The 26,348-nt window shown below is 45.6% G+C and overlaps 1 protein-coding gene across 1 annotated transcript in view; it reads left to right on the forward strand.

The window, feature by feature from the left end:
- The window catches only part of LOC144763712 (uncharacterized), a 3,323,440-nt gene that overhangs the window by 1,132,939 nt on the left and 2,164,153 nt on the right, over nucleotides 1-26,348 (forward strand). The window contains exon 4 of the mRNA XM_078649576.1: nucleotides 19,255-19,328. Coding sequence (XP_078505702.1) covers nucleotides 19,255-19,328 — 74 coding nt within the window. The remainder of the gene's footprint in view (nucleotides 1-19,254; nucleotides 19,329-26,348) is intronic.

Below are 26,348 nucleotides of genomic sequence, written 5' to 3' on the forward strand. Positions count from 1 at the left end.
AAGGGCACAAGAACAGTCATTTTACCACCGCTTCCAGGTCGTAAGGAAAACAGGTTTATCTCCATTGACAATGTCAAGATACACAGAGTGGCCAATTCTTCTTAGTATGACACCGGCAGTCTCCTGTCCTTCCATTGTGAGAAATTCTGTATTGGCCACTGCTTCTAATCCTGAACCTGAAGTGGCCATCGAGTTACCTGCAATTTCCAGTCCTTTAATAAGTACTTTGCCTGGTACAGACCTTGATGACATTGATTACACTTACCCCACTGACTTATCTATGCCTGACCTGCAAACACGTTTGGCCACAGAATCCAGATTTTCTTTTGACACTGTTTCCAATGCCTCGAAGAAACCCTCACGGTTTGCAGTTTATGCCAGTTTATTTCAAAAACATTTTTTGATTCCCCGTTGGACATTTATTTGGCTGGTGCTTTTTTCAATGTACCTTTTTATGTCTATTGGTTTTGTGTTTTATTTTTTTCGAATCGTCAATGGACACTATGTCGAGGAGAGAACATGCGTTCGACATCTCAATGGAACTTTGGCCCCCCTTTCCTCGTCGCATTCTGCACACAGACTGAAAAGAGACTTGACATTTGTTAACATCACTGCTTGGCCTGTCCTTGATGGGATTGTGTGGGATGCCGTTAGATTTCAAATCCATGGCCCTACTGAGGTTGTTAATGTCCCTAATGTGCTTAAAGGTAACATGGGGGATGTGAAACAAAACAAACCTTCTGATGATTGGGATGTTCAGGCCGTAGAGACTTTGTTTTCTGATTTGAAATACTATGCTGCCTTTGATGCTGAAGATTTGTACTTAGAATCTGCTAATTATGGTGATTTGTTTTGCTTTCAACATTTTGGCAATCACTTCTTACATAAAACTACTTCCAGAAGGAATACTGTAAATTATACGCAATGGGAGCATTGCCCAGCTCCTATACAAGGCAGTTCGAGTACTTTTTTGAAAAAGTACACTTATTTTACCAACTTCAATCAGTCTAATCCCGAGTCCTTTTATTTTAAAATGACACAGAAGCCAATGTCCAAGGTTAGACTAACCGATACCAAATTATTGTACTCGAAGTCCTTTCTTGATCAACTGGCTGTTGGCGGCTACGAATTGTGGAAGGAAACTATTGACCTTAAATCTGTTTGGGGTTCTAAAAGCTGGCACGTACAAGGCACAGAGGCTTTGCACCGAGCATGTCTCATCCCAAATCATATGTTGTTTTTGAATTATTCCATTTCGCAAACATTATGCTTTGGATTGGCTACTTCTAAAAAATTAAATACACCTACTATCCCTGAGTTAGAAGAATATTCTGGCTGGAGTAATTTTACTAGGTTTTCCATTAGGGACTTGCAGACCCTATTGCTAAATTCATCCTTTAACATATCCAGTATGGATCCAAAAGGTTGGCTGATGTGGCACAGAAGTGCTGATTCATGCCAGCACCGTTTCTGGGTTTATCTGATGGCTTTAAACAGGTCAGACCTGATCCACGTTTTGACACTGAACATTCTGTCGCGACTTATTCAGTAGGCAAATTATGTCAAAATTGGCTGAAACATTCTACGTTGGCTGCAGTTAAACTGCATCTATCCAAGCTGAATGAAGATGTAGATTTAAATGATTTCATAAAAGGCCCGGCTAGTGGTAGATCAAAAAGATGGATATATGCGATTTACAATGAAATCTGGAAGACATCACAGATTGAGGCGGCGACACGCCTTAGAGATATTGATCAAGCTAATCTAGAAAAAGTGCTAGCAGTTGTAGATAATAGTATTAACATGCTTTCTTCCCGCATTTACACGTTAGATAACATTGTGTCCTCTGTAGTGGATATAGTGCAGGATGAAGTGTCTGTGTTGTACCATGGTCAAAACCAGTTGCGTTCTATTATGCAATTTGCGTGGACCCTGCAGACTCTGACAGCTGGCAAGGTGCCATGGACCTACATGAATGTGTCCTCCCTTTTTGCCCCTTTTAATTTGACTGACAAGCAGCGCTTGCTTTCCATGCGTGATGCGTCTTTTTCCATGTTACATATTGAAAGGTTAGAATCTTTACCTTTCTCTGTGGCAGAGGCCACTGCTGCAACGTGGCTAATCCACGGTTTAATTACATTACCATTTGCTTTATATAAATGTACAAACTGTATGCGCTATGTTGCTATAGGTCGATATGAACCATTGGGTAATGCATTTCTCCATGAAGTCTGGTCCCTCCCATTTACTTACAGATGTTTAAAAGACGGACAAGAAGTGTATCTGAATGGGGAGGAGTGTACAGAGACACCAGATCACTCTTTAATGTGTAGACACATTCAATTGCACGGTTCTTGCAACCAGGACCGCCCTAATCTAGCCTGTGTTTTGAAAGGAACACCAGTTCCCGCAATCATACCCACTTTTACATTACTGGCAAACTGCAGTTATTTACTTTTAAATAATGAGGATTGTTGTGGGTTAATTAAAGGTGTTGCTTATGTGGTGACTGTATCTGAACGTGTAGTTTGCTGCAAAAATGTTTTGTACCCACCCCCGCATGGGAAAGGGGATGTTTTCATCTGGCCGCGCATCCCAACCTTGACGGCAGAGTTCAATGGCATGAGTAGAATAAGAGCTCTTTTGTCCCAAAAAGAAGTGGCCTTGAGTTCGGCTCGAGAAACATTTGTGCTTCACATAGCTAACACCCGCACAGAGGTTCAGGCCCTTTTAAATACTGATTTGCTGTTGCATTTCAGCGAACTGGTTCATTCAATCTTTAACGCGTCCTCCACGACTGGGCTCGCACACTTTTTTAAGATAGTTAGCAGCGGTCTCGTGAGTTCGTTTGAAAAAATATTTGGGGTCATTCCTGCTTTCTTCCATTCTATTTTTTGAAGTCTGTTTGGTGGATTCCCCGTTTTGCTGGCACTGGCGGCAGGCGTTCTGGAGATATTTTGCTTATTAAAAATGGATGCCCTTCCTGTGCACGAAGCCGCGCAGCCGCTCCTGGCACTGTTTCGCAACAGGATGCTTGAATACTATGGCACACTGCTGATTGCGACTTTAAGCACGGCATATGGATTATCGTTTCGATTTTCCTATTTTACATGTGTCCAGCCTGTGTTTCATTGCCTGAGCTGCGATTTTGACTGGGCCCTTAATTTGTGTGTCTGCAAGATGGTGTCTCCTGACGTCGATTTTAATCAGCTGATGGGTCCCATCGTTACTCACGAGTTGGTTTGTTCTGGTGAAAGGATTATGGCCTTGGCAGCGATGCATGGACTAATGGGTCATTGGAACATACTTGCAGCAGCGCAAGATTTCTTGGCACAGAGCTTTCTTGAGAACCCACCGAGTTGTCCTCTGATGGTGATAGAGGCTCCGGTACTAGAAGAGCACGTATGTTCTTTCCCACTATTAAATTGGATGGCTAAACTGTTTTCGGATGAAGACGGTGACTTCATGTTGGAGGCTGTTGCTGCATATTTTGCATATTCGGTCTTGCCCTAAAAGCTTTCCAGGTTTCTGATCATAACGCCTTTTTCTACTGACATAACTTTTTGCAAATTGTGCTTAACTTTTTTCAACTCCCAGACCTATTGGCTTGAGTAAAAGTGAACACTGTATTGACACTTTGGAATTTTTTTAATTGACTTATGAAGATTTTTTCCAACAAAGTTAAAATTTTGACATTGCTCATCGTTCTTGAACTCTGCTTTCATGAGGAGCCCCTTGTCTTATCTTCTCTTGTCTTATCTTATCCGTGCTCGGATCATGGGGCGGTGTCATATAGTTACTGCTTACCTATATACCATGTTAAGTTAGCATGAGCTTATTAAATGCTTAAATGCCATTTTTCCTTTTTGCTGCTTCTGCACCCGGCACATAATTGTTGTTTTAGCTTTCAGCCTAGAAGAGCGTTGTGATTTACGTGAGAATAATATGTTATTGCTCTGATATCAGCTTTGCTTGGTAAACTATGTCTGTACAGTGAGTGCTGAGGCTTCAAGGATAACTCGATACAGTATTGTTGTGAGGTCTGATCTTCGCACCTTCATAGACATAACATAAGTGCAGCTTCTGCCAAATTCTGGATTTAGGCGCGTTTTATATTGCTTTGCTTAGAGCACACATACACACTTGATGCGGTTCGCATGCAGAGAGCTGGTGGAAGCTGATGTGATCTCTTCACACTAGGATCTTGAGGTATGGGGCCGCCCTGCTAAAACCCAAAGAGACCTTCTTAGATATTAATATAATATGCTAGTTAGGGAGGGTGAGAATTAGGTGTTGTTAACCCTTATTCATTACAGCATTTTAGCATGCTGTCACCTTTTGCTTTCTATGGACTAGTAACTATGCTGATAACTTTGCTTCTGATAATATGTTTCATTGTATTATCTAAGATACTGCGTTTGAGAAAACGGCATTAGTAAAATATTTCAAATGTGCACGTGTCCTCATTTACTCCACGTTCTGGTTTGAAATGATTGTATAACGAAAGAGTGCTCATGTTTTCCACGTGACCTGAGGTATTGTAAGTTCATGTTCTGGTTTGTCTAAACATTGGGAGTTTGTTATGACCCATGAGACACTGTAGCTAGCTCGGTAAGGGGATTGTGGGTACTGAGGTGAGTTTTGGGCCACCCTAATTCACTGAGGTTCCAAATCTCTATGCACAGTTCTGTAGGAGAACAGAATCCCTGCTACAACATCTGATTTCTTAGATCTGGGCCTAATATTGGCCAAACAGCTAATCCCATGCAAATGGAATTCATCTGATCCCCAACACTTTACAGCCTGGATGCAATCGTTCACCAACTGGGCGTAGGTGGAGAGCATTGCCTTGCATATGGAGGATGCCATGGGGCTCCGTAAGCATTGGCCCATAGCTGGGACGTCATCATGGCTGACGTCTACTCTGATATACCTGATGCTCCCCTATCGTCAGAAGCCCATTGCCCTGCTATGACGAGGCGGGAGGTGGGATACGGGATGCACTGCCCCCAGTCGTCACTTCCACTGCCAGGTTTGCTTGAGAGAATGCGCACCCCGCCCGATACTGGTCCTGCTAGCGGCATATCTGGGGACGGCCACAAGCAATCCAGTTAGCAACTAGATGGGCGGTGTGGTTTGTTGGTGGGTTGGGTAGGGAACTAGGGCTAGCATAACAGTTACTACTAAAGTTCTTTTTCATATGTTCCAATTGTTTGTTAATTGGGATTCTTAAGTGTTTATTTCTGCCATTCCGTATTATTGCAAACAGTGCATGCTCATTTGATGTAAATTTCGCAGCCATACTGCAGTGCCTCATCTTAAGGTTCATATATATACCTTCTGTCAGTTTGCTTCCAATTGACTCTACAGGTACTAAATATGCCACCTTCAGTCTCTACTCTGTATAGCTAACAGCACAACCTGCCATGCTGTTGTTGCTCTCTCAAGAAATAATGTGCACGTGTTAACTGCCATTGTATACTGTATTCCTGTTATTTCTGTGATTGTAACAATACAAAAAGCAATACGCAGATTCCACACAAAAAATGAAGCTGCGCTGTGTCGTGTTTTTTTACAGAATTCACCTGAATTTTCCTTTGGGCTTGCATATTAAAATCAAACCAAAATGATTGTAATACATTGAAGTCTAGAGCACGCACAGAGATCGTTGACATAATGTAGTTAATGTAAACATTGTACAAGATTTATAGTGACCAACCATGTATGCCTACTAATATGTATCCACTACAACAGCTTTCTCGTAGAGGGCAAAAGTAGGGGAGGGTAACAATTCCAGTAATTACACAGTATATAAATTAATGCCAACCAAATGATTGGGCTCCCCGTGTATAAAATATAAATTTTGGCTAGTATTTGACACATTCGCTAGAAGCTATGTCTCCCCTTATTCCACTCAATTATTCCAAAGCCCTGTGGGTGCAGCGCCTAGACACCTTGTTTGTATATGTGCGCTTTACAAGTTGTTTTAACATAACATTACCATCTTACATGTTCCTTGGCTATCTCTCATACGGTGTCTGAAACACGAATGTCACTAGGAGTGCACTGATTAATCAATTCTACCTACATCATATTTCCACCAAGCCATCCCTATGGCCACAGAGCAGGCACACACCGTGGTAAGGAAATTATAGAGGCAGACGTTACAAATGGTCTACTAGGGACGGAGCAAGTCTACTACAAGTCCAACACTGCGGAAAAACCTCCTCGGTGAGGTGGTCCAGCAGAAGGAACCCATTGTCCTTTTAATGTGGTTGATGCAAATTAATGTGGCGCTGGAGACCAAGGCCACAGATGAGGAAACCAAGAGGGGGAAGTTGATGTTAAAAGAAGTTTAATGACGATATCTCAGTATCCTGTCAGTGCTTATTTTGTAGAAAAATAAGTGCCAGGGCCCTGGTCAGAAGGCCTCCTATGCTAGTACCACCCAGTGCCCCTGCCTGTGCTGCCGATGACGGTACCAACACAACTACTAACAATCACACTCCAATGTGACAATTTCGACTGTTCTCTGCCCCTAGACTTGTAAGAATGGCTTGGGCCGCAGTATTAGTCATTTTAAATATATATTAAAGTAATAAAGAGCGGTGGCGGCGCTCATCTCTAAATTAGACAAACAGCGCCACCGGCTCAATTTAAGCATTGCTAGCTGTGCTCACTTGAAAGTTGTTGCCCATCTCCCTGCCAGAGCCCCGGCAACTGCATCACTCCAAGACAAACTCTATTCTGTCTTGCATATTGCCAGTGAACCAACTCAACCTCATTACAGTCGTAATATGTGCGCCACGTAAACGTCAGATAAGAGCCGGCATATTATGTTGAATTGATGAACATTACCTCGTCGTTCTAAACAAAGCACAAACACATTCAACAACCCATCAAGCAGCCAATGTACCCGCACTGTCCTCGCTGCAGTCACTCTCCTTGATGCGGGAGGGAACTGTCGCTGCTGGCTGTGATTGCGCCATCGAGTTAATGGCTCTGCTGGAAAGAGAGGGAAAAAAGCCTGTCAGCTTCAGTTTCTGCAAGCTCTCTAAAAGAGAGATCCGGGGTGCTCCTGCTGCCAGTGCAACCACCTGAGTAACAGCAGCACACAAACAAGCTGAGAGGCAGGCCTGGACCTAATTGGCCCGGGTGTCGACATGTTTCAGAGCAGCAGCACTGATGAAGAAACATCCTGTCCTAAAGCCAGTCGGTCCTGGAGACAGCTAAAGTCACAGTTTGATCACACTGGGATGTTTTTGGGCTGTAAAGACATCCCTGAGGAAAGAAGAGACAGGTAGAACAAGCTGAGGTGCTGCTCGCTTCCTTCAATGCCCTTCGGGATGGACACCACAGAAATCCAGACAGACAGAGAAAGAGGACCATGGGGTGGTGTGAGGGCGGGGCTGGGGCTGCTCAGACCGCTGCAGCCGTCAAGTGAGTGAGTGGCTTTAATCTGAAGCAGGTGTCTCATCCATAAGGGGTTTTATTTCAAGCAGGCAATTTGATGTGTTAGCGTTCTAGTCTAAAGGCACCACTGGAACACTGCTCTTTTGTGGGACCCCTCCACCCACCAGCACAGACATGTGATTGTTTCCCCTTATTAGGCTGACAAGTGGAACAAAGAACTCATTCATTTGATTTTTTTTTTCTTGAATTTTAATTCTGCTGCATAATTTTGTGCCTTTAATTTGGAAATATGTTATGCCAGTATCAATACTGATAAAGCTCGAAACCTTTTAGGGAGCAGCGAAGCGCTGCACGTAAACCTCAAGTTTAGTGACAAATTTGTGACCATTTACATCAGTAGTGAGGGGAGGTGGAGAGCAGTGTCGTTTTGATTTGGCCCTTGTAAAGTAAGCTGTTGTTAAGCAAATGAGCATTAAACAACAGTCATGATAGAAAAACACCTTGATTATGGCCATGAACCGGTATGTGTTTGTAGGAAGCTAATACTCAGTGTCCCCGCCCGCAGGGCCGGACTGGGAACTCAAAGCAGCCCTGGCAATTTTGTCACACCTAGCCACCTAGGGGGTGGAAAAGTGAAACACTGCTGCTTTTGTTACTGGGGTCGATAGTGCAGCACTGCTGCAAAACCAGCCCCGACTGCTGCTAAACCGTCCCCCACCCTTCTAGCCTCCCAGGGAAACACCCGATGCCCGCTAGCCTGGCAAAATATTCTAAAGTGAATGTAAGTTATGATTTTGTTAATCGGGATCATAGCTTATGTGGGCATTAGGGCCAAAGTAAGGCATTTTGGGGCAGATTTACAAGCCCCTTGCGCCACTTTGGCGTCACTTTTCCCATGTTAAAAGTGACGCAAAAGTGGCGCATGGGGCTTGTAAATCTGATCTGCCCCTTTGTTTCCTTGGCCAGGGTGAGCTTTTGGCGTCCTCTCTCCTCACAATAAAGCCAGGATCACTACTCTTGGTAGCAGAAAAACAACAAAAGGGAGGGAAATTAATAAGGGAGAGTTACCTCCATACCCCCACAGAATGAACAAAATACCAAAAGTGAGGGAACCCACCAATGATAGTACCTCGTTTTTAGAGGGGCGGTCTCCTCAGTGGTGTAGTTTCAGGGGGGTATTTGGGCTGTTACATTTCTCTAAAAATGTTATTTGTAGTAAATAGTTGGGAACAGGTGCTTTCAGTCGGGTATGGTGAGGTATCTGTCGGAATTCACCCTGGATTTTTACATGTCCACACTGACAAATACACAACCAGACACACACATGCTCTCTCGTGTCTCTGCCTTAAAACTTGGTTTGGAAACTATTGTGTTTTAAGTAAAAAAAAATAATCGTAATCATACGCTCTTGTATAGCGCCTTATTTACCGTAAGGTCTCAAGGCGCTTGCTTTGGGAACCCGTCCTGGTCTTTTCCTGCGAGATTACCCCTACTGGGCATCCCCAAGGTGAAGACCAGGCATCCCATCACGGTGGGGCCGTAGTGGAGATTAAGCAAGCTATTGCCCAGAGTTGCAGAGTGTGAACCCACGATTCGAGTAGGCACCGAGGCGAGAATTATCGAGTCCGTGGACATTATGAGCTCAAGACCCTGCCGCGTCGGGAATTGAACCCTGGTCCCGGGTCTGACCTCTTCATCAGGGTCTGCCTCCTCTAACCAGGGTCTGCCTCCTCTAACCGGTGAGCCACACTGTACCCCTAACAATCCACACTCCTCTCTTTCTACTGACTCTTACGGCCCTCCCTTGTGTCCTGCTTTTCATAATGTATTTTAACAAGATAGGCCTGCATGATTGTTGGCAAATCTGCAGCTTACACTCCCTAATCTTGCTGACTGAGCTACGCCCCTGGGGCTCACCGTTCTTCTAGCGGACTCTCACCCACACATTTCTATGTGGCATGCTTCATCATCGGGCCCTCACCCAGTACTTTTGAGGGCAGTTAGACTCTGCACCACCCTAGCACCCTTTTACCTACCCTGGTTTACAGCTGTCTTTTTGGATGCTGTTCCATCACTATGTAGGGCTTTTTTTTCTCAAAAATTCAGGGTTTGCTTTTGTTCAGCAACCCTTTCAGTTGCAAAAAGGAAAAGGCGAGGTCTAGTGTCTCGAGCCCACAACTTTGGAACCTGGCCTATCATTAGAATTCCCGCTTCGGCTCAGCATCCTGTGATGCGGGCAAATCTCTTAATATCCATGTGCATAAAAAAAAAGAAAGAAAAATGTATAGCTAGGTCTTCCTGCTGTAAAGTGCTCCAATGCCCTTGGGCCTGTTTCGCGTTGCAAAAAAAACAAACTGCGAAAAAAAAGTATTCATCTTGAAAGCACCTTAGCGTGATGCTTGGGAGGCACTATAAGTAGCTAAGTGTGCGCACACTCTACAAACAATATTGTGAAGTGCAATGAATATTTCATGCATGCGCCTGATGCGTCTCAATTCATAATCAAGTATCACAAAACCTAATGGATTTTAGATGAGGGATAATACCGCACTAAGTCACTGTAATGAACATTACAAGTAGAGGGGGTGCATGTTTTCAAAGAGCGGCTGCGTCTAATCCATTGGTCCTGCTTACCTGAGATGCATTTATTCTGGCCCTGAGCATCTTCGTTGGGATAATGAGGTACTTGCTGTGGGCGGGAGAGATCATTTCCCTGCAGGTGGAGCTGCCATTAAGCCATTATACCTGTTTGTCATGCGTGTAACCCCTACCTGGCTGCTTCTCCAGACCCGCCTGAGGCGCGGGTAATTGGTGATGCTTGCAAAGCGATGTGTCAACTGGTCACCGGATTCACTGGATGCATGCTTCACTGCTTCTCTGGCATCTCTAGCCAATCCAGGTGCCTAGAGGCCGTTCAAAGCACACTCGGGGGCATTGCTTGCTTCCAGAAACATTGTAATTGTATTGCAATTGCATTTATATAGCGCTTACTACCCATGACGAGGCGTCAAAGCGCTTTTTCGGCGAGTAGCACGCTACTCTGGGACCCACAGAGGATTATTGTTGAATTAGTATAGTGAAACATGAAAGTAATTGTAAGTGGTGGATATTAGTCAGTTATTTGGATAAGGAAGGATAGTGGAAGGATAGAAGAGGAAAAAATGTTTGTATTTATATAGCGCTTGTTACCCCTGATGGGGTGTTGAAGTGCCTTTTTGGGGGGGGGGGGGGGCTGTAGCACACTACTCCGGAAACACATTGTGCCAAGACATTGTTTTCAACGAGTCCATGCCTGGGGTGTGCAGTGTGCAAATTCCCCAGTAGTGTTGTTTGCATTCGGAATGCCTTAAATTAGAAAAAAAAGATAAAAACAGGTAATAGAATGCAAAGATCTGTTTAGATCTTTGCGCTTTAAGTGGCAGCCCACACACGTCCTTGAAAGGAAGGATGAGTAGGCAAAATTACACTTAGAAACAATATCCTTCAAGAAATGCTTTCTATTTTACATGTAAGTAGTCTATATGATCTCGTGTTTGCATTACCTGGGGGAATTCAGTCACAGAAGCGGGCCTCGTATCCTTGCCGGGCTACTCCTAACATGTGTGCCCTATTTGGAAGTACATGTACTCAGTGTTCATGAGTACCATATGTCAGAGTGCAAGTGCAGAGTGAGAAGTGTGGCTCACTGGTTAGAGGCGGCAGACCCGTAAGCAGAGAACGGCCCGGGACCAGGGTTCGATTCCCGACGCGGCAGGGTTGTGGACCAGGGTCAGCGGACTCGATAATTCTCGCCTCGGTGCCTACTCTAGTCAGAAACCACACTCGGCAACTCTGGGCATCAGCTTGCCTCATCTTCACAACGGCCCCCCCAGACCGCCGGGGATGCTTGGTCGCACCTTAGAGATACCCATCAGGGACCATCTCTCAGGGTGAGCCAGGACGGGTTCCCCAGCGGTCGAAGCGTGGAGATACTCCTCCGGGAGTCGATTCCTAGCGCTATATAAACCCACAATTATACTTATCGTGCGTGCCCTATACCACAGTACAAATGCACATTGTTCATTGGTCTTCACGTAGGAGTACAAGTGCACAGTGTTCACGTATGCCCTGTGTATGAGTATAAGTACTCGCTGTTCATGTGTACCGTATGTCGGGGTACAAGTGCACACGTATCGTGCGTGCCCTATACCACAGTACAAGTGCACATTGTTCAAGGTGCCCCATGTAGGTGTACAAGTGCACACTGTTCATGTGTGCTCTGTGTATGGGTACAAGTACTCACTATTCGGTGTACTGTATGTCGGAGTACAAGTGAACTCGTATTGTGCGTGCCCTGTACCACAGTACAAGTGCACACTGTTCACGTGTGCCCTGTGTATGAGTACAAGTACTCACTGTTCCTGTGTGCCCGATTTGGAAGTACAAGTACTCACTGTTCATGTGTACCGTATGTCGGGGTACAAGTGCACACTTTTCATGCGTGCCCTATACCACAGTACAAGTGCACACTATTCATTTGTGCACTGTGTATGAGTAAAAGTACTCAGTGTTCGTGTGTACCGCATGTTGGAGAACAAGTGCACACTTACCATGCATGCCCTATCCCACAGTACAAGTGCACACTATTCATGTGTGCCCCGCGTATGAGTATAAGTGCACACTGTTTATGTGTGCGCTCTATGTAGGAGTACAAATGCACAATATTCATATGTGCCCTGTGTATGAGTACACGTTCTCATTGTTTTCGTGTGTAAGTTATATGGGAGTACAAGTGCACACTGTTCATGTGTGCCCTGTATATGAGTACCTATGCCCCTAGTTCATGTGTACCCTATATGGGAGTACAACTTATTGTGCGTGCCTATACAACAGTACAAGTGCACACTGTTCATGTGTGCCCTATACAGGAGTACAAGTGCACACTGTTCATGTGTGCTGTATGTAGGAGTACAAGTGCACACTATTCATGTGTGCACTGTGTATGAGTACGAGTTCTAACTATTCATGTGTACCCTATTTGGTAGTACAAGTGCAAACTTATTGTGCGCGCCCTACACAAGAGTACAGGTGCACACTGTTCCTGTGTGCCCCACGTAGGCGTACAAGTGCACACTGTTAATCTGTACCCTGTGTAAGAGTACAAGTGCACACTGTTCATGTATGCCCCACGTAAGAGTACAAGTGGTAACTGTTCATGTGTACACACTTATCGTGCATGCCCTATACCACATCACAATCATGTGTGCTTTATGTAGGAGTACCAATGCACACTATTCATGTGTTCCCTATGTACGAGTACAGGTGTACACTGTTCATATGTCCCCTCTATAGAACTACAAGTGCCCACAGATTATATGTACCCTAAATAGGGGTACAAGTGCACGTTGATCATGCATGCCCTATACAGGACTACAAGAGCACGCTGTTCATGTGTGTTCTATAGAGAAGTACAGGTGCACACTATTCACGTACGCCCTATGTAGGAGTTAAAGTGCACACTGATTGTGCGTGCCCTATACAGGTGTACAAGTACACTCTGTTCATGCATGCCCTATGTTGGAGTACACATGTACACTATTCATGTGTGCCCTATGTTGCAGTACAAGTGCACACTGTTCATGTGAACCCTATATGGGAGTACAAGTGCACACATATTATTCATGCCCTATACAGGTGTACAACAAGTACACTCTGTTCATGTGGGCCCTATGTTGGAGTACAAGTGCACTCTGTTCATGTGTACCCTATAAAGGAGTACACATGCACACTGTTTATGTGTGCCCTATATGGGAGTACAAGTGCACACTGTTCATGTGTGCCCTATCTGAGAGTACAAGCCCATACTGATCGTGCCTGCCCTTTACAGGAATACAAGTGCACACCATTCATTTATGCCCTATGTAGGAATCACAAGTACAAACTCTTTGAGCGTGCTTCTGTGTTGTCGAGTATCTTGCACATCATTAGAGTGGCAGTCTCGGGGCGTGGCTTGGACGGCAATGTGGACGGTCATCTGAGTCCACTCGCTCCGCACCCTTGAGGCCAACTACGGCGATAACTACCCGCCAAACAAGTTTGTTCTGATTAAAAGAACAAGAATTAAGCATGGGAAGAGCGAGGCTACATGAAGAGCCGAGAATCGCACAACAGGAGCAGTGCTAAAACCGAGATATTAGACCACGAAGCTCCGAGGACCCAGTAACTGAGCGGAGGACAAAATGGCGCCCAGAGGGTAGGAAAGAGAGAACCTACTACGGGCATCGAACCGAGCGAGTCAGAGAAAAGGAGAAGAGGTGAGCTAAGCGCCTGCACCCAGCCTCCCTGCCCCCCCGGCAGACTCTCAGGCACATCGGCCAGCCGAGCGCGATAGCGAGAGAGGCAGAGAGGGGCGACGGAGAACAAAGGCGCATCGAGGGCAGGAGAAAGCACAGAGCACCCCCCCGAAGGCTCGCAGAGGGGGTTTTTAAAGCAGCGTGAGGGCTCCAAGCAGGCTTGTTTTCGCCGCTTAGGGAAAGACCATCGGACCAACGGGAACCAGCGAAAGTGAAACCAGCCTCACGCATGGGCGCCGCCATTACCGGAAACCGCACAGCCGGTCAACAACAAGCGACAGGAAACGGAAAACGCCCAAGCGGAAAAGCAAGCGCTGAGGTAAACATTCAGTGCTGGTTTCAATCTCGGCAGCCTAGCGCTCACTAAACAAGTGGAACGCAAACAGTGCAGGCTTTCCAAGGTGGGAGAGGTGGAAGCGGAACACGGCGGAGGCTGACCACTACACGGACACGCCAAGGGGAACGCCAGGGGCCAACCGGAGAGGCAACACAAGCCCTAAAGAGCCTAACGAAGGGGGCAATCAAGGACCAGAGCTATACCTGCCGCCGGAGGACGTGGGGAGCGTGTGGAAGCGCGCCTAACGGGGGCCAAGGCGAGAAGCAAACACGGACTCCGGAGGGGGGTGACACCAAGGCACGAGCACGCGCTTTCGCTCGTGTTCGATCTAGCCCACCCACCAACCAAACAAAAAGACCAAAGGGCCGAGCGAGCCAGAGCCTTAACTGATATAATCCGCAACCAGCAAAAAGAGCCAAGAGCCAAGCAAGCCAGACCCCAACCGATACCTCCCTTAAACAGCCACTCATTAAAAGCAGCCGGTCTAGGCTGCGAACGAGACAAGGCACACGCTGGCAGGACCAAAAGCCAAGACACGAACAAGACACATTAGAGAACCAAGTAGGTACAGAACCCACGCAACAGCCCAGTCCCCAAAAGCAATCCCAACAAGCAACCTAACATCTGCTCAAAAAGAGGGGCGCCTGGGCAGCATTCTGTCGAGAAGAGGCATCAGAACAATGGCATACAACGAAGGCAAAACAGCAGGAGACAAAAAAAGGTTAAAAAAGACATCCCGACTCCCCGCTGAAGACAAAAAGCGAAACAGCGACCCTAGAGACTATCCTCAGAAAGATCAATGAAGGGAATGCGGTGGCGAAGGAAACAAAACTAAAGATAGACAACATGCAACTAGAATTGGCGGCAATTAGGGCCGACCTGCACAGCACCAACACTCGAATAGAAGCAGCAGAAGGCCGCATAAGCTCTGTGGAGGATGCAACTGCAGAGAACACCAAGGTAATAGCAGAATGTCAGAAAGCCACGAAAGCCATACAAAGACAGCTAGCGGAGCAGGACGACAGGGCCAGACGAGGCAACGTGAGGATCCTAGGGGTGCCGGAAGGAACAGAGGATAAAGCAGGCTCATGCACAGCCATGCTTGAAGACATGATTCCAAAGCTCACAGGCATCAATTTTGACAGGCGGTTCGAAGTACAAAGAGCGTACAGAGTGCCGGCAGGGAAACCGGCGACGGGAAGGGGACCCAGACCAATAATATGCAACCCGCTGCGAACGAGCCACACCGACGCCATTTTCGCATTTGCCAGGAAGAATCAGAACCTCACATGGGCAAGCAGCAAGATCGTGCTGACCCAAGACTACTCAAAACCAACGGTCGAGACCAGAAAAGGCTTCTTAGCCCTCCGGGAGACCCTGCGCAAAAGAGGCATCAGCTTCAGTTTCGTCGGCCCGGCTCGTTTCAAGATCACAGACAAATGGAGAACAATGATTTTTGAGAACCCGGAAGAACTGAGACGCTACATGCAAGGGCCGCCGACAGAAGAGATGGAAACAAAACCCCCCGGAGTAGCCAAAAGATGCGCCTCACCAGACGTGGCCGCACACTCGGAATAAGGAACAACCTGAGCAATAGGACAACACGTCTACCTCAGGCAAGCAGCCTCTCCCAAGTGACAAATCGCCTACACGGACGAGAAACACCAAGCAAGCAGGACGGCTAAGTCTCGCCCTTTTTGTCGCTAAGAGAACTGCGGGCCGCCTAAAGCCACGCTTACATGCCTGTAAAATCTACCTCAACACTGAGAAAGACTATACAAGATCGGGAATAACCAAGCAAACAAGAATGACTGTGCTTTTCTTACGCTTTTTATTCAACACTCTACCATCGACAACGCACAAACTCTACCTCAGGGACGATGCGGAGCAAAGGAACTTTGTCGTCGCACACCCACTCAGCAAGTAAGGGGGGGAGGGGGAGGGAGGCGAGGGGGGAACAGGGGGGGCAGGGGGGGAGGGGGGTTCGGGGAGCACATACATGGGGTTACTCTTTTTCTCTATCTCTACTACTCTATCTTCCAATTTTCCACACTTTCACCTAGGAGCAGCAAGCACAGGTATAAGCACAACAACCCACAAGCAAGCCAAGGGCTAGGGAGAGGCGGCCACAGGGAACCACAGATTTAGAGACCACACAGATCGCCAAATGCACAACACCATAAATGACACACAACAACCATACCAACCTCTCAACTGATATCAAGATAGTATCCCTAAACGTCAAAGGTCTCAATAGCCCGGTGAAAAGAAGGAAAGTACTAGAACACCTGAGGAAACATCAAAGCGACATCTATGTACTGCAAGAGACAAGACTAGAAGCCAATGACATAGAGCGCCTCAAGGCTAGCTGGATAGGCGAAGTAAGAGGGTCAGCAGCACAGAACAAAAAAAACGGGGTAGTGACTTTAACCAGCAAGAAATCAAAGCTAACACTGGTGAACACGCAGGCAGACACCGAGGGTAGATTTCTAGTGACCAGCCTAAGGAGAGCCGGAGAGACTATACATGTGGCCAACATCTACGGCCCTAATACTGATGATAGGTAGGAGCACAACTACACACTCTACCACTAGGCGAGCTCCTTGTGGTAGCAGGAGATATGAACCAGGTCCTAGACCCAGCCATTGACAAGCACCCGCACAGACCGAGCCAAGCATCACACAAGGGCAACATCCTGAAAAACCTGTGCTCCAAACTCACCCTCAAGGATCCGTGGCGCCTTCAAAACCCAGACGCCAGAGAATACACTTTCTACTCGAACCCACACAACTCCTACAGCAGAATAGACCACATCCTCATATCAAACACACACACCCATCTCATAGACCACACAGAAATTGGCCCCCGGAGCATCTCAGATCACTCGCACATAAGCCTAACCCTATCAGGGAAACACAATGAGAAGCCAACTCGCAGATGGCGTTTTGACGACAATTTGCTTACCGACACCTCAGCTAGGGCAGAGATTGAAACAGCAATAAAAGAGTACCTGGCAATTAACGACACCCCCGAAATAGACAGAGACCTGCTCTGGGATGCCTTAAAAGCCACCATCAGGGGGACAGTTATGACCATCAAAGGAAGGCTGAACAAGGACAGAAACAAAAAGATTGCCGAACTAGAAAAAGAAATCAAAAACCTAGAGAACGGACACATAGCTAACCTTGAAGATAGGAACACCCTCACCAGCCTAACTAAACGAAAATATGAACTTAACAAAATCCTGAGCGAAAGAGCGGGTACTTGGATAAATAAATACAAAGCTATCAACCTGTGCACCGCAAACAAAGCAGGGAAAAATCTAGCATCCTACCTCAAGGGGAAACAGAAACAACATTCGATAGAGGCCATCAAAGACAGGAATAATAAATCCCAGACTGCAAACAAGGAGATACTGGAGGTCTTCAGAGACTTCTACGAGAAACTCTATACAGAGGACGAAACCCTACGAGATGATGGGGGCAAAGAACTCCTAGAACGCATATCCACACCAACGCTATCGGACAAGGAACGAAACATCCTTGACCTAAACATAACAGAGGACGAAATAGGGAGAGCCACAGCGAGTCTCAAAGATAACAAGGCACCAGGGCCAGACGGCTTCACGGCCGGCTTCTACAAGCAGTACCTACACGTACTCAGGCCCACAATGAAGGAGGTCTTCACGAAGTGCGTCCAGAATGGACGCATGACACCGTCAATGGCGGAAGCCAACATAATAGTAATACCAAAGGAAGACCAATCTCACTTATTAACGTAGACTGTAAAATCTACGCCAAAATACTAGCAACCAGACTCAACGCAAACTTACCGAAGCTCATACACTGTTCACAAGTAGGATACCTTAGAAACCGAATGTCCAGTGCCTGTCCTCAGACGCTCCCCTGCGATAACCTGGAAGCCCTGCACCTTCCTCACAGGTGCCTTCATGACCCATCTGAAGAGCAGGGGTGCACTGTGTCTTGTGGATAAACTAACAAACAGCGCAGCCCTTGTTAAACTGCAATTGGTCAGCCCTGGCCTTTTTTTAAGGTGTCCAGTATGACCCTCATGTCGGGGTACAGCTGTAGCCCTATGTATCTGTTGTGACTTGATTCTCTCCTCTCATTGTCCTTATTCTCCTCTTCCCTACTGCTCGGCCAGGATGAGTGCTGGAATGTGTGATGAGGTCACGGAGTGCTAGGTTGCTTGGTTGTGTGTGGAGTGCCAGTTGGTGAATGCAGGCTGAGCAGCAGGGAGGCTGCTCCTGGTGGGGCTATTTACCATCCTACTTATCAACTCATCTACCTTCTACTTTATCTGTAACTGGATTACTAAACTACCTTCTTGGAATTTACTACTTGGCTACATCTGGACTTAATTTACTTACAACATTATCGTGCATGGAGAGCTCTCTGGAGGGCCTATGGGAGCCTATGGCTATAGGCATGCCAACATTGTGTTAATGTATAGTTGGTGGTCCTTCTGCTTAATTCTCTGATGCCAGGCGCACGTTTTATCTAGGCACATATGTAATGTGCGTATGGGCAAACAAAATCCTTAATTTGTATTCGGCCACGCCCACATCCAAGAAGGTAATGTTCTCTTGCCACTGAGTGTGTGGTAGCTTTGCTCTCTAGCAGCAAGTATTTCAGATGGCATGGTGCAAATGACGTACTGTGTGCCAACATGCATTGTCTTGCTAAACCAGGTGAAAATATCTATTGCGCTCAAATGGCGCTTGTGCTTATTCAGTCTGATTTATTGAAGAAGGACCCAAACATTCCCTTTGTATTACTAACCTTTGATTGACATGCTTATTAGGGCAGACACAAGCAAGGCACTAAGAGCAGTTTATGTTAAAGGGTCTGTGTGTTACTGAGGCTTATGGGTCATATTTTGTTTCTAAATGTAGATGCTTGACACGCAGATATAGGTCACCTAGAAGAGATTTCCTCTTTGCTGAAGACGCGTCGAGAGCACTCCTCTAAAGGACCAAGCATTCCAAATGAAGTGAATGCAAATGTTTTGATCACCATAATTCTTTTTGTTGTGTAAGCAGATAGTTTATTTTTACACAGCGACTGCTTTGTGAAGCTTGAAGACAGTGTATACAGTTCTCATTGACATCTACAAATAGGGCTAATTGTTTTTTTTCCTCTTTTCACTTAGGTTTCCCAAATGAGCCAGCAGCAAAAATAGCCTTGGACGTCGTGAAAGAGTGGCTGCGGGAGAACCACAGTGAGGTAGGAACAGACAGACTGGCTTGCGGTCTGACTCCCCTGGGGGTGCTGCTTGCCTCCAAGTTACCAGAATGCAACGTGAAACGGTGCTCGCCGGTGAAACCTGGCCTGGCCCGCTAAACACTGGGTCAAGTTAATGTCAGCACAGTGGCGACAGCGCCTTATTTAAGAGATCAGAATACAAGGCTGGTCGCAGGGTAAACCTTGTTCTCAAGTGTAAGGGAGAGGTTTAGTATTTCAAGTGATGCTGGGGATGTGAGCGTTTCTAATGACGCTAGGAATTTTCTTCAAATGGCTGTATTGGGCTGTAATGGCTGCGATGATGATGTAGACAAGACAGTGTTCGCCATATTACAGAAGTGCCCTCTAGTGCTTCTGATGTTTGCTCCTGCTTTCTGTGCTTTGGGCGCACTTCCGTAATCAAGGGGCCAAAGATGCTTGTGCTGTCACTTTGTAATACGCGATGTATGGATGCATAAGATGCAGGGTGAATTCCAGATTTTGCCTGGGAGAGTGGTCAATACAAAAAAAAAGGTCAATTGAGAGGGTAGTATCCTGAATGGCCTTCATTTAGGAGGTAGCACCAGGGCTCGAGTCGGGGTACCATGCGGGTGGACAACGTCCCCCCACTTATTTTACCGGGTGGACGCCGTCCCCCCTGCCTCACTGTTGTTTCCTGGAAGAAGAGCTGGATGCCTTAGGCTCCGGAGCTCTTCTGGGACAAACCGTGAGATGGAGAGACACCAACAAATGCGACAATGCCACAGTTGGTGAGATTCCGGGGCTCTATAACAAAGCCATGTGTAAAGCACACACCAGTCATTTCTAGGCACTTTAAATATCCAGATTTCTGTTTAATACGCCAAAGAATGGGCGGGAAATACGGACTTTGAACATCTTCTGAGGGATAAGTACTTTCAAACCCAGCCCTTGTGCCCCCCTCTCTGCCAATAAGACGAGCACTGGCCAAGAACCTCTCAAAGCTAAAAACAGCAACACTTGGCAGCAACTTTAAACTCAGCCATAAATCTGAAAAAATATGATACACTAAGTCAGCTAGCCAGGACCTGAGTGCGGAGGGGCTACAGAGGGTCAAAGTGAAGGACTCACTGTAATGAGAGGGGACTACCTTTCGTGACGTCACTTCCTGTCGTGACATCACTTCCGGTGGCACCACCTAACTTGGATCGTCCCCCCACTTCTTTTTTTATGACTTGGGCCCTGGGTAGCACCCAGTTAGGGCGTCACCTGAGGGTGCCCTTTAAGCTGGGGCATGGAAGAACCTAAAGATCCCTCAACCAACCCCTCCCCCCCACTGGATAGGCCAGCCAGTGTACACAAGAGGTAAAACAGAGTTGCAGATTGATCCGCGACTTAGTTTTTCACTCTGTGCTCTCTCAATACCATATACTTATTCAGTGAAAAAACATATATGCTGGAAAAAGTATAATTTTTATGTCATTTGACCCACTGTCACCGTTTGTGACTGAGGCAAAGATTATGGGACCATTCGCCCAGATACTTTGTATATCAGTGAATGTTTTAGCAGAAGTGTGATGAATTATGTAGTGGATGGAGTCACTGATGTGTTCAATTTACATCCACCCTTGGCATTGCTCTTTTGTTGCTGAGTGCTGATTTGGACTGTAGCATCCACAAGGCTTTGGGGCAAGATGGACAGAGACTTCTCCCGCTTGTAACTATCAGTGCTTATAAAGCATGCGTCATTCCATCTGCGCAGAGCGCCCTCAGCTTTGTTCTTGTTTTGCTCGTACTGCCCTAGGACTACCTCTTCCAGAAAGCTGTGAGGGAGGCCCTTCTCGCTTGTGAATATCAATGCAAACAAAGCATATTTTTATCCCACTCTGTGGGACGTGCTCAGGTTGCGTCTGTGCAAAACTCGCGCCGGCCATGGCCAGTCTTTGGCCTGAAGGATTCGGACTAGGCTCACTCTCTTAGGGGGTCCATTACGATGTCGGGCGTATTTCCTCTGCCAGGCTGGCGGTGGCCACCGCCAGCCTGGCGGAGGAAATCCGCCCGACATCTATTGCCCAATTCCCCCCCGCCACATTAGGATCGCGGAGGGGACCGTGGCGGTGTGAAACACCGCCCGCCTGTTTCCCGCCCCGGTCGCATTACGGCCGGGGCGGAAAATGATTAATATGGAGGAGGTGTCTGTTAGACACCGCCCGCCATATTACAATGGGCTTTTGCTGATGCTTTTCCGTGGCGGCAGAAAGGCATGCGGAGACTCCCTGCGGGGGCCCCTTGCGGGCCCCCTGGGAGTCCGTGGCTTGGGGGGTGCAACATGGCAGGCACCGCGCGGTGCCTGTCATGTCGCGCTTAGAAAAGCACAACTTGCACTTTTACCATTGCGGCGGGCGGAGAATTCTGCTCCGCCCGCCGCAATGGTACATATACAGGATGCGCCCGCCTGTGTGGCGGGTGCCTCCTAATGCCCTGATCGGAACCCCCGCCCTTATGGCGGGCGGTCCCGGGTCCCGGTATGATGGCGGGCAGACTAAGTCCGCCCGTCATCATAATGACCCCCTTAGTGTTTAATCCTTGGGTCAGCACAAAGCCACTGCTCCACCAGTCTCAATATCTCCTTTAAAGAAGCTTGTGTTGATACATTTTTAGAGAAAGTGGTTGGGGTACTAGACAAGGAGAGTGCAGCAACTGTATCCTGTAATAATGTTCTTCAGGCCGAAAACCCTGCACACTGTACAACAGGAGATTGCAGCAAATCAGTAACATTTTATTGAACCTCAAATATTAATACTGACACTTAGTAGTGAGGACTTATCACCACCTGCCTAGATGGGGCTGTAGAATGTGGGTGTTTACAGATCACTGAAATTTGGTGGATAGTAACTTACAGATTTCACAGATTTTGTTAACTATCCATCCTAAATTTGTGAGAGAAATTAACAGTCTAGATCCATTCTCAAGTGAAATAATCTCTTGTATGAGTTTTCATCAAGTCACAATACCTGGTACCGTTAATGAATCTATGCATTAGAGTGGAATATTGATTTGTGTTCAATAACTCAGGAGACGATCCCTCCTCCTCTCGGATCAATGCTAGAGTTCTTGATAAAGTATCTGTTAGATCTAGAATTGTGGATTACAGTGCTAATAAATTGGAAGCAGCTTTGATCACCAATTCTGGATATTTTACAGTTACCATCACAGGCTAGTCCCCATCTAATAGTATTTAAAATGCCCCTTGTGTGCCTAACAACTCTAGTGAGAATTTTCTGCTGCTAAAGAATGAGGCCCTTGACTGATTTGATTCTTGGTTAAGGCAATTGTGGAGATGTAGTGTACATCATGAAGCTGTTAACATGGGTAGAAGAGTGGGATGGCTTAGGATGCAGAGTTATATGAATAATGGCGGCTGCATTGTCAGTAACTTGAAAAAATGCTCTCAAGTAGCGCTTCTTTTAGACATGGCGTTTAGATAACGTATATACTGGTTCTGTTTGTACTGTTCATCTGGGCTACTTTTAAAGCCCCCAGCCTAGGCCATATTAAGTGTTCCACCACTGTGCAAACATGTCCTGGCACAAGTCACTCTACTACCACCTGGTTATCAGTAATCAACTGCAGTCTGCTATCCAATGGATGTGCACCTTTGGCTGACACATAGGTTATTGGTTGACTTCCTGCACCACTCACTAATTCCATAGCCTTTAGACTTGACACCTGTAACTTATTATACCTGCTGAATTCCCAACAACATCTGGATTTAGCACCAATTAGAATCTTTCCCGGAATGAGGCTGGCGTTCACTGGAACATCTGTAAGAAGGAATGGCCTAATTTGATATCCCAGTTAGAGAGAGTATTTCTAGAGGAACCATGGCTGACTTAAGAAGTCTTAATTGATGGTTTCTCGAAATATAGGGCCACATGCATCAAGCTAAGGAATACCGATTCCTTATGCATGTAGGTTTCGCTAAAATATTAGCGATTCCTACACATTCCTTAATTGCAAATCGCTAATTATAATTCGCAATTAAAGAATGCCTTTCCATTCATTCCTATAGGCTTATAGGCCCACAGGAATGAATGGGACAGCAGTCGCAATTTGCGATTACCAAATAGGTAATCGCAAATTGCACAAGCAATTTCAAGGGTGCAAGGGGGCAAAAGGTCACCCTGATGCACCCCAACAAAGGTACATATGCACATGTGGTGCACACACATGTCCTAATGCCATGTGTATGCACCACATTGCACTTTAAAAAATGCATTTTTGTGCATTTTTCAAAGGAATTGCAAATTACCATCAACTTGAAGTTGATGGTAATTTGCGATTCCAAACTGCGAAAACGGTAATCGCAAAAATTGCGAATGCCTTTGGGCTTGATGCATCGCAAAAGGCATTTGATCTGCGAATCAGCCCGTTTGCAACCGGTAAAATGCTTGATGCATGTGCCCCATAGTGTATCAGCGACTCCCTCCTCCCATGGGAAAGATAAAGGTAGGGTGTTGTTATGAATTACGCTCACATTTTATTGCAGTGCTAAAGTACTTCAAACTGATTCTGTGAATGTAGAAGCCTAACCGACTTGTATTAAATACGTTTGTCCCCTATTTATATTCAATTTTTATAACACTTTTACTGCTTCAAACACAGTGAGCTGAAGAAATTTTAGCTGTTTCCTTGATGGTGTGTTTAATTATGCCATCCTATCTAAATTAAGTAGTGTTAATACTATCTTAGTGGGGGATTTTATTATTAAACTGGAAAAAAGGATGACTTGTTTGTTTTCATGTGTAAGACGGAAGGTGTATTGGGATGCACGTTTAATCCCATTACTGATGTTGTTGGCTAAATGCCATCAATATTCTGTTACCTTCTGCTTCTTTAACACCCACTTTTGCCGATAGAGGACTTGGCAATACTGTTCATTATATTTTTATGTACGAATCACTGGTACATTATTTGACTGGTTTTGAAATACTTGTTGTTACTTTTAATAATCACAATCCACTTATGCTCAGTATTTTGGCTGGCATCATATTCAGACAGATTTATGGTTAAAGGAATGCAGAGAAGTAACCATAGCAGGGTGTAGGTGGTAATGGTGTAAAATAGGTGAGTTTAGGATTAAAGTGAGAAGATAACCTGTATTGCAAATATAGAGTATTCTGAATTTCCTGCACAGTTTCAGCCTTAACTCCAATATTATTTAATCCTTAACTCCAATATTATTTCATCCTTAACTCCAGTATTATTTAATCCTATGAATAGCTAGCCTCTAATATAAACTCTGTTTTTCCGTACCCTTAGACTGGAGGCTGGTTTCATTCTGTTGTACTAAAGGTAACTGCAAACTTAGAGTAGAATTGAATGGAATATACAGGAATGCATATGAGGTTAGAACTTCTAATTTGGCAGACATGCTGGCTGAATGGCAGCATACAGCTCTTCTACAAGAGGAGGCCTGAAATAAACTTAGTACTGCATCCATTTCTGTAGCATTTTAGTGAATAACTAATGGCGGATTTATTTTTTGGGATGGTCGAATTTTGCGTTTTTAAGCTTTCATAGCCCCTGAGCTATGGGTCACTCATTTTCCTTTCATTTATGGTCCAAATATTGATGCTAATGTTCTTCCAATGCTTACTGCTAGGTATCCTTGGTCTTGTACTCTATCGGGCGTGCAGCAAGCCTTAGTTAATGGTCGTTTGAATAAAGCTCCATGGTTGATGGTGTCCATTAGATTTGTTCAAGGCCACTCCTAAACTAATTTGACTAATGTCCTTAATGCCTTTTAGTTCTCCTACTCTCACTCCTTGAAATCATCAATAATGATACCTTATCAACTCAACTCCACCATAAAGGCCATTGGTAGAATTTTGCCGGCGCAAATTTAAAGTTGGGCTTCTGATAATAATCTTATTGGAGAAGGTTTCAGGGCTGGTTTGAGCACAGTGAAACAGCACCTTAATCTTCACTTGCTTATTAGTAAATATATGCATCCATGAGATGAATCTCACCACCTCGCTTTCATGGATCTTGCCTGTGCATTTGACAAAAGATCGGTGTGGACACCCCTATAGTTGACCTTTTGAAAAGACTTTGTTCGAATATACCAGCTAAGATTAGAGATGACTTACAAGGTGAACTTAATGATAATATTCCATTAAATAAGAAAGTCTGACCGGATAGTGCCATTGCTCCATTAGTGTTTAATTCACATATCAATCAACTTAGTCATCATCTTAGCAGTGTTGGACTAGAAACACTCAGAATAGGTCTGTAACTGTATGTACAGATGATGCAGTTCTACTTTCATGCACTGCTTTTTTTTTTTTAAGTTTGAAAGCTTTATTAAAGTAAATAATCAATACAACAAGGTGACATCAGCACAATAAATGAGGAAGAGGAAATATGAGGAGATAATCATAATAAAGCCGATGGCACAAATGAGGAACAAAGCATTTTGAGTTTTTAAGAGGGGGGGGGGGAAGGGGGGGGGAGGCGAGAGGGGGAATAAGAAAACCTATTAATAAGTCATAAATGGAAAATTACAATAATTATAAACAGCAATCACAATAAAGTACAGTAAAAGCACCAATAACGGCAAATACATGGCCTAAAGGCAATAGATGAAATAACATGAAGCTAATAAAACAGCATAAGTGAAGGATTAAGGAATGTAATTATGAGCAGGAGTACAAGTATTCAAGGGGGTTTAAAATTGGCAGAGGAGAACGTAGAGGGTTTCTTCTTGGCAGATTGATCCAAATGGAGAGTGAGGGGTAACCAGTATAAATCAACATTACGAGAGGGTTTGCACGAGGCTGCAAAGGCAACGTCGAGCCTATGGGAGTTACAAAGCAAGTTCCACCAACATATCATGGAAAGTTTGGTCAGAGACTTCCAATTAGAAGAAATGTGTTGGAGGGCGAGGGCAAGCATGAGGTCTAGGAGACCCCGTGAGTGTGGAGGGAGGTCAAGGGATTCGGACAGACTCCCCAGAAATACCAAAGAGGCTGAGAAAGGGAC

The sequence above is a fragment of the Lissotriton helveticus genome, chromosome 6 (assembly GCF_964261635.1).
Source record: "Lissotriton helveticus chromosome 6, aLisHel1.1, whole genome shotgun sequence".
In the NCBI taxonomy this organism is placed as follows: domain Eukaryota; kingdom Metazoa; phylum Chordata; class Amphibia; order Caudata; family Salamandridae; genus Lissotriton; species Lissotriton helveticus.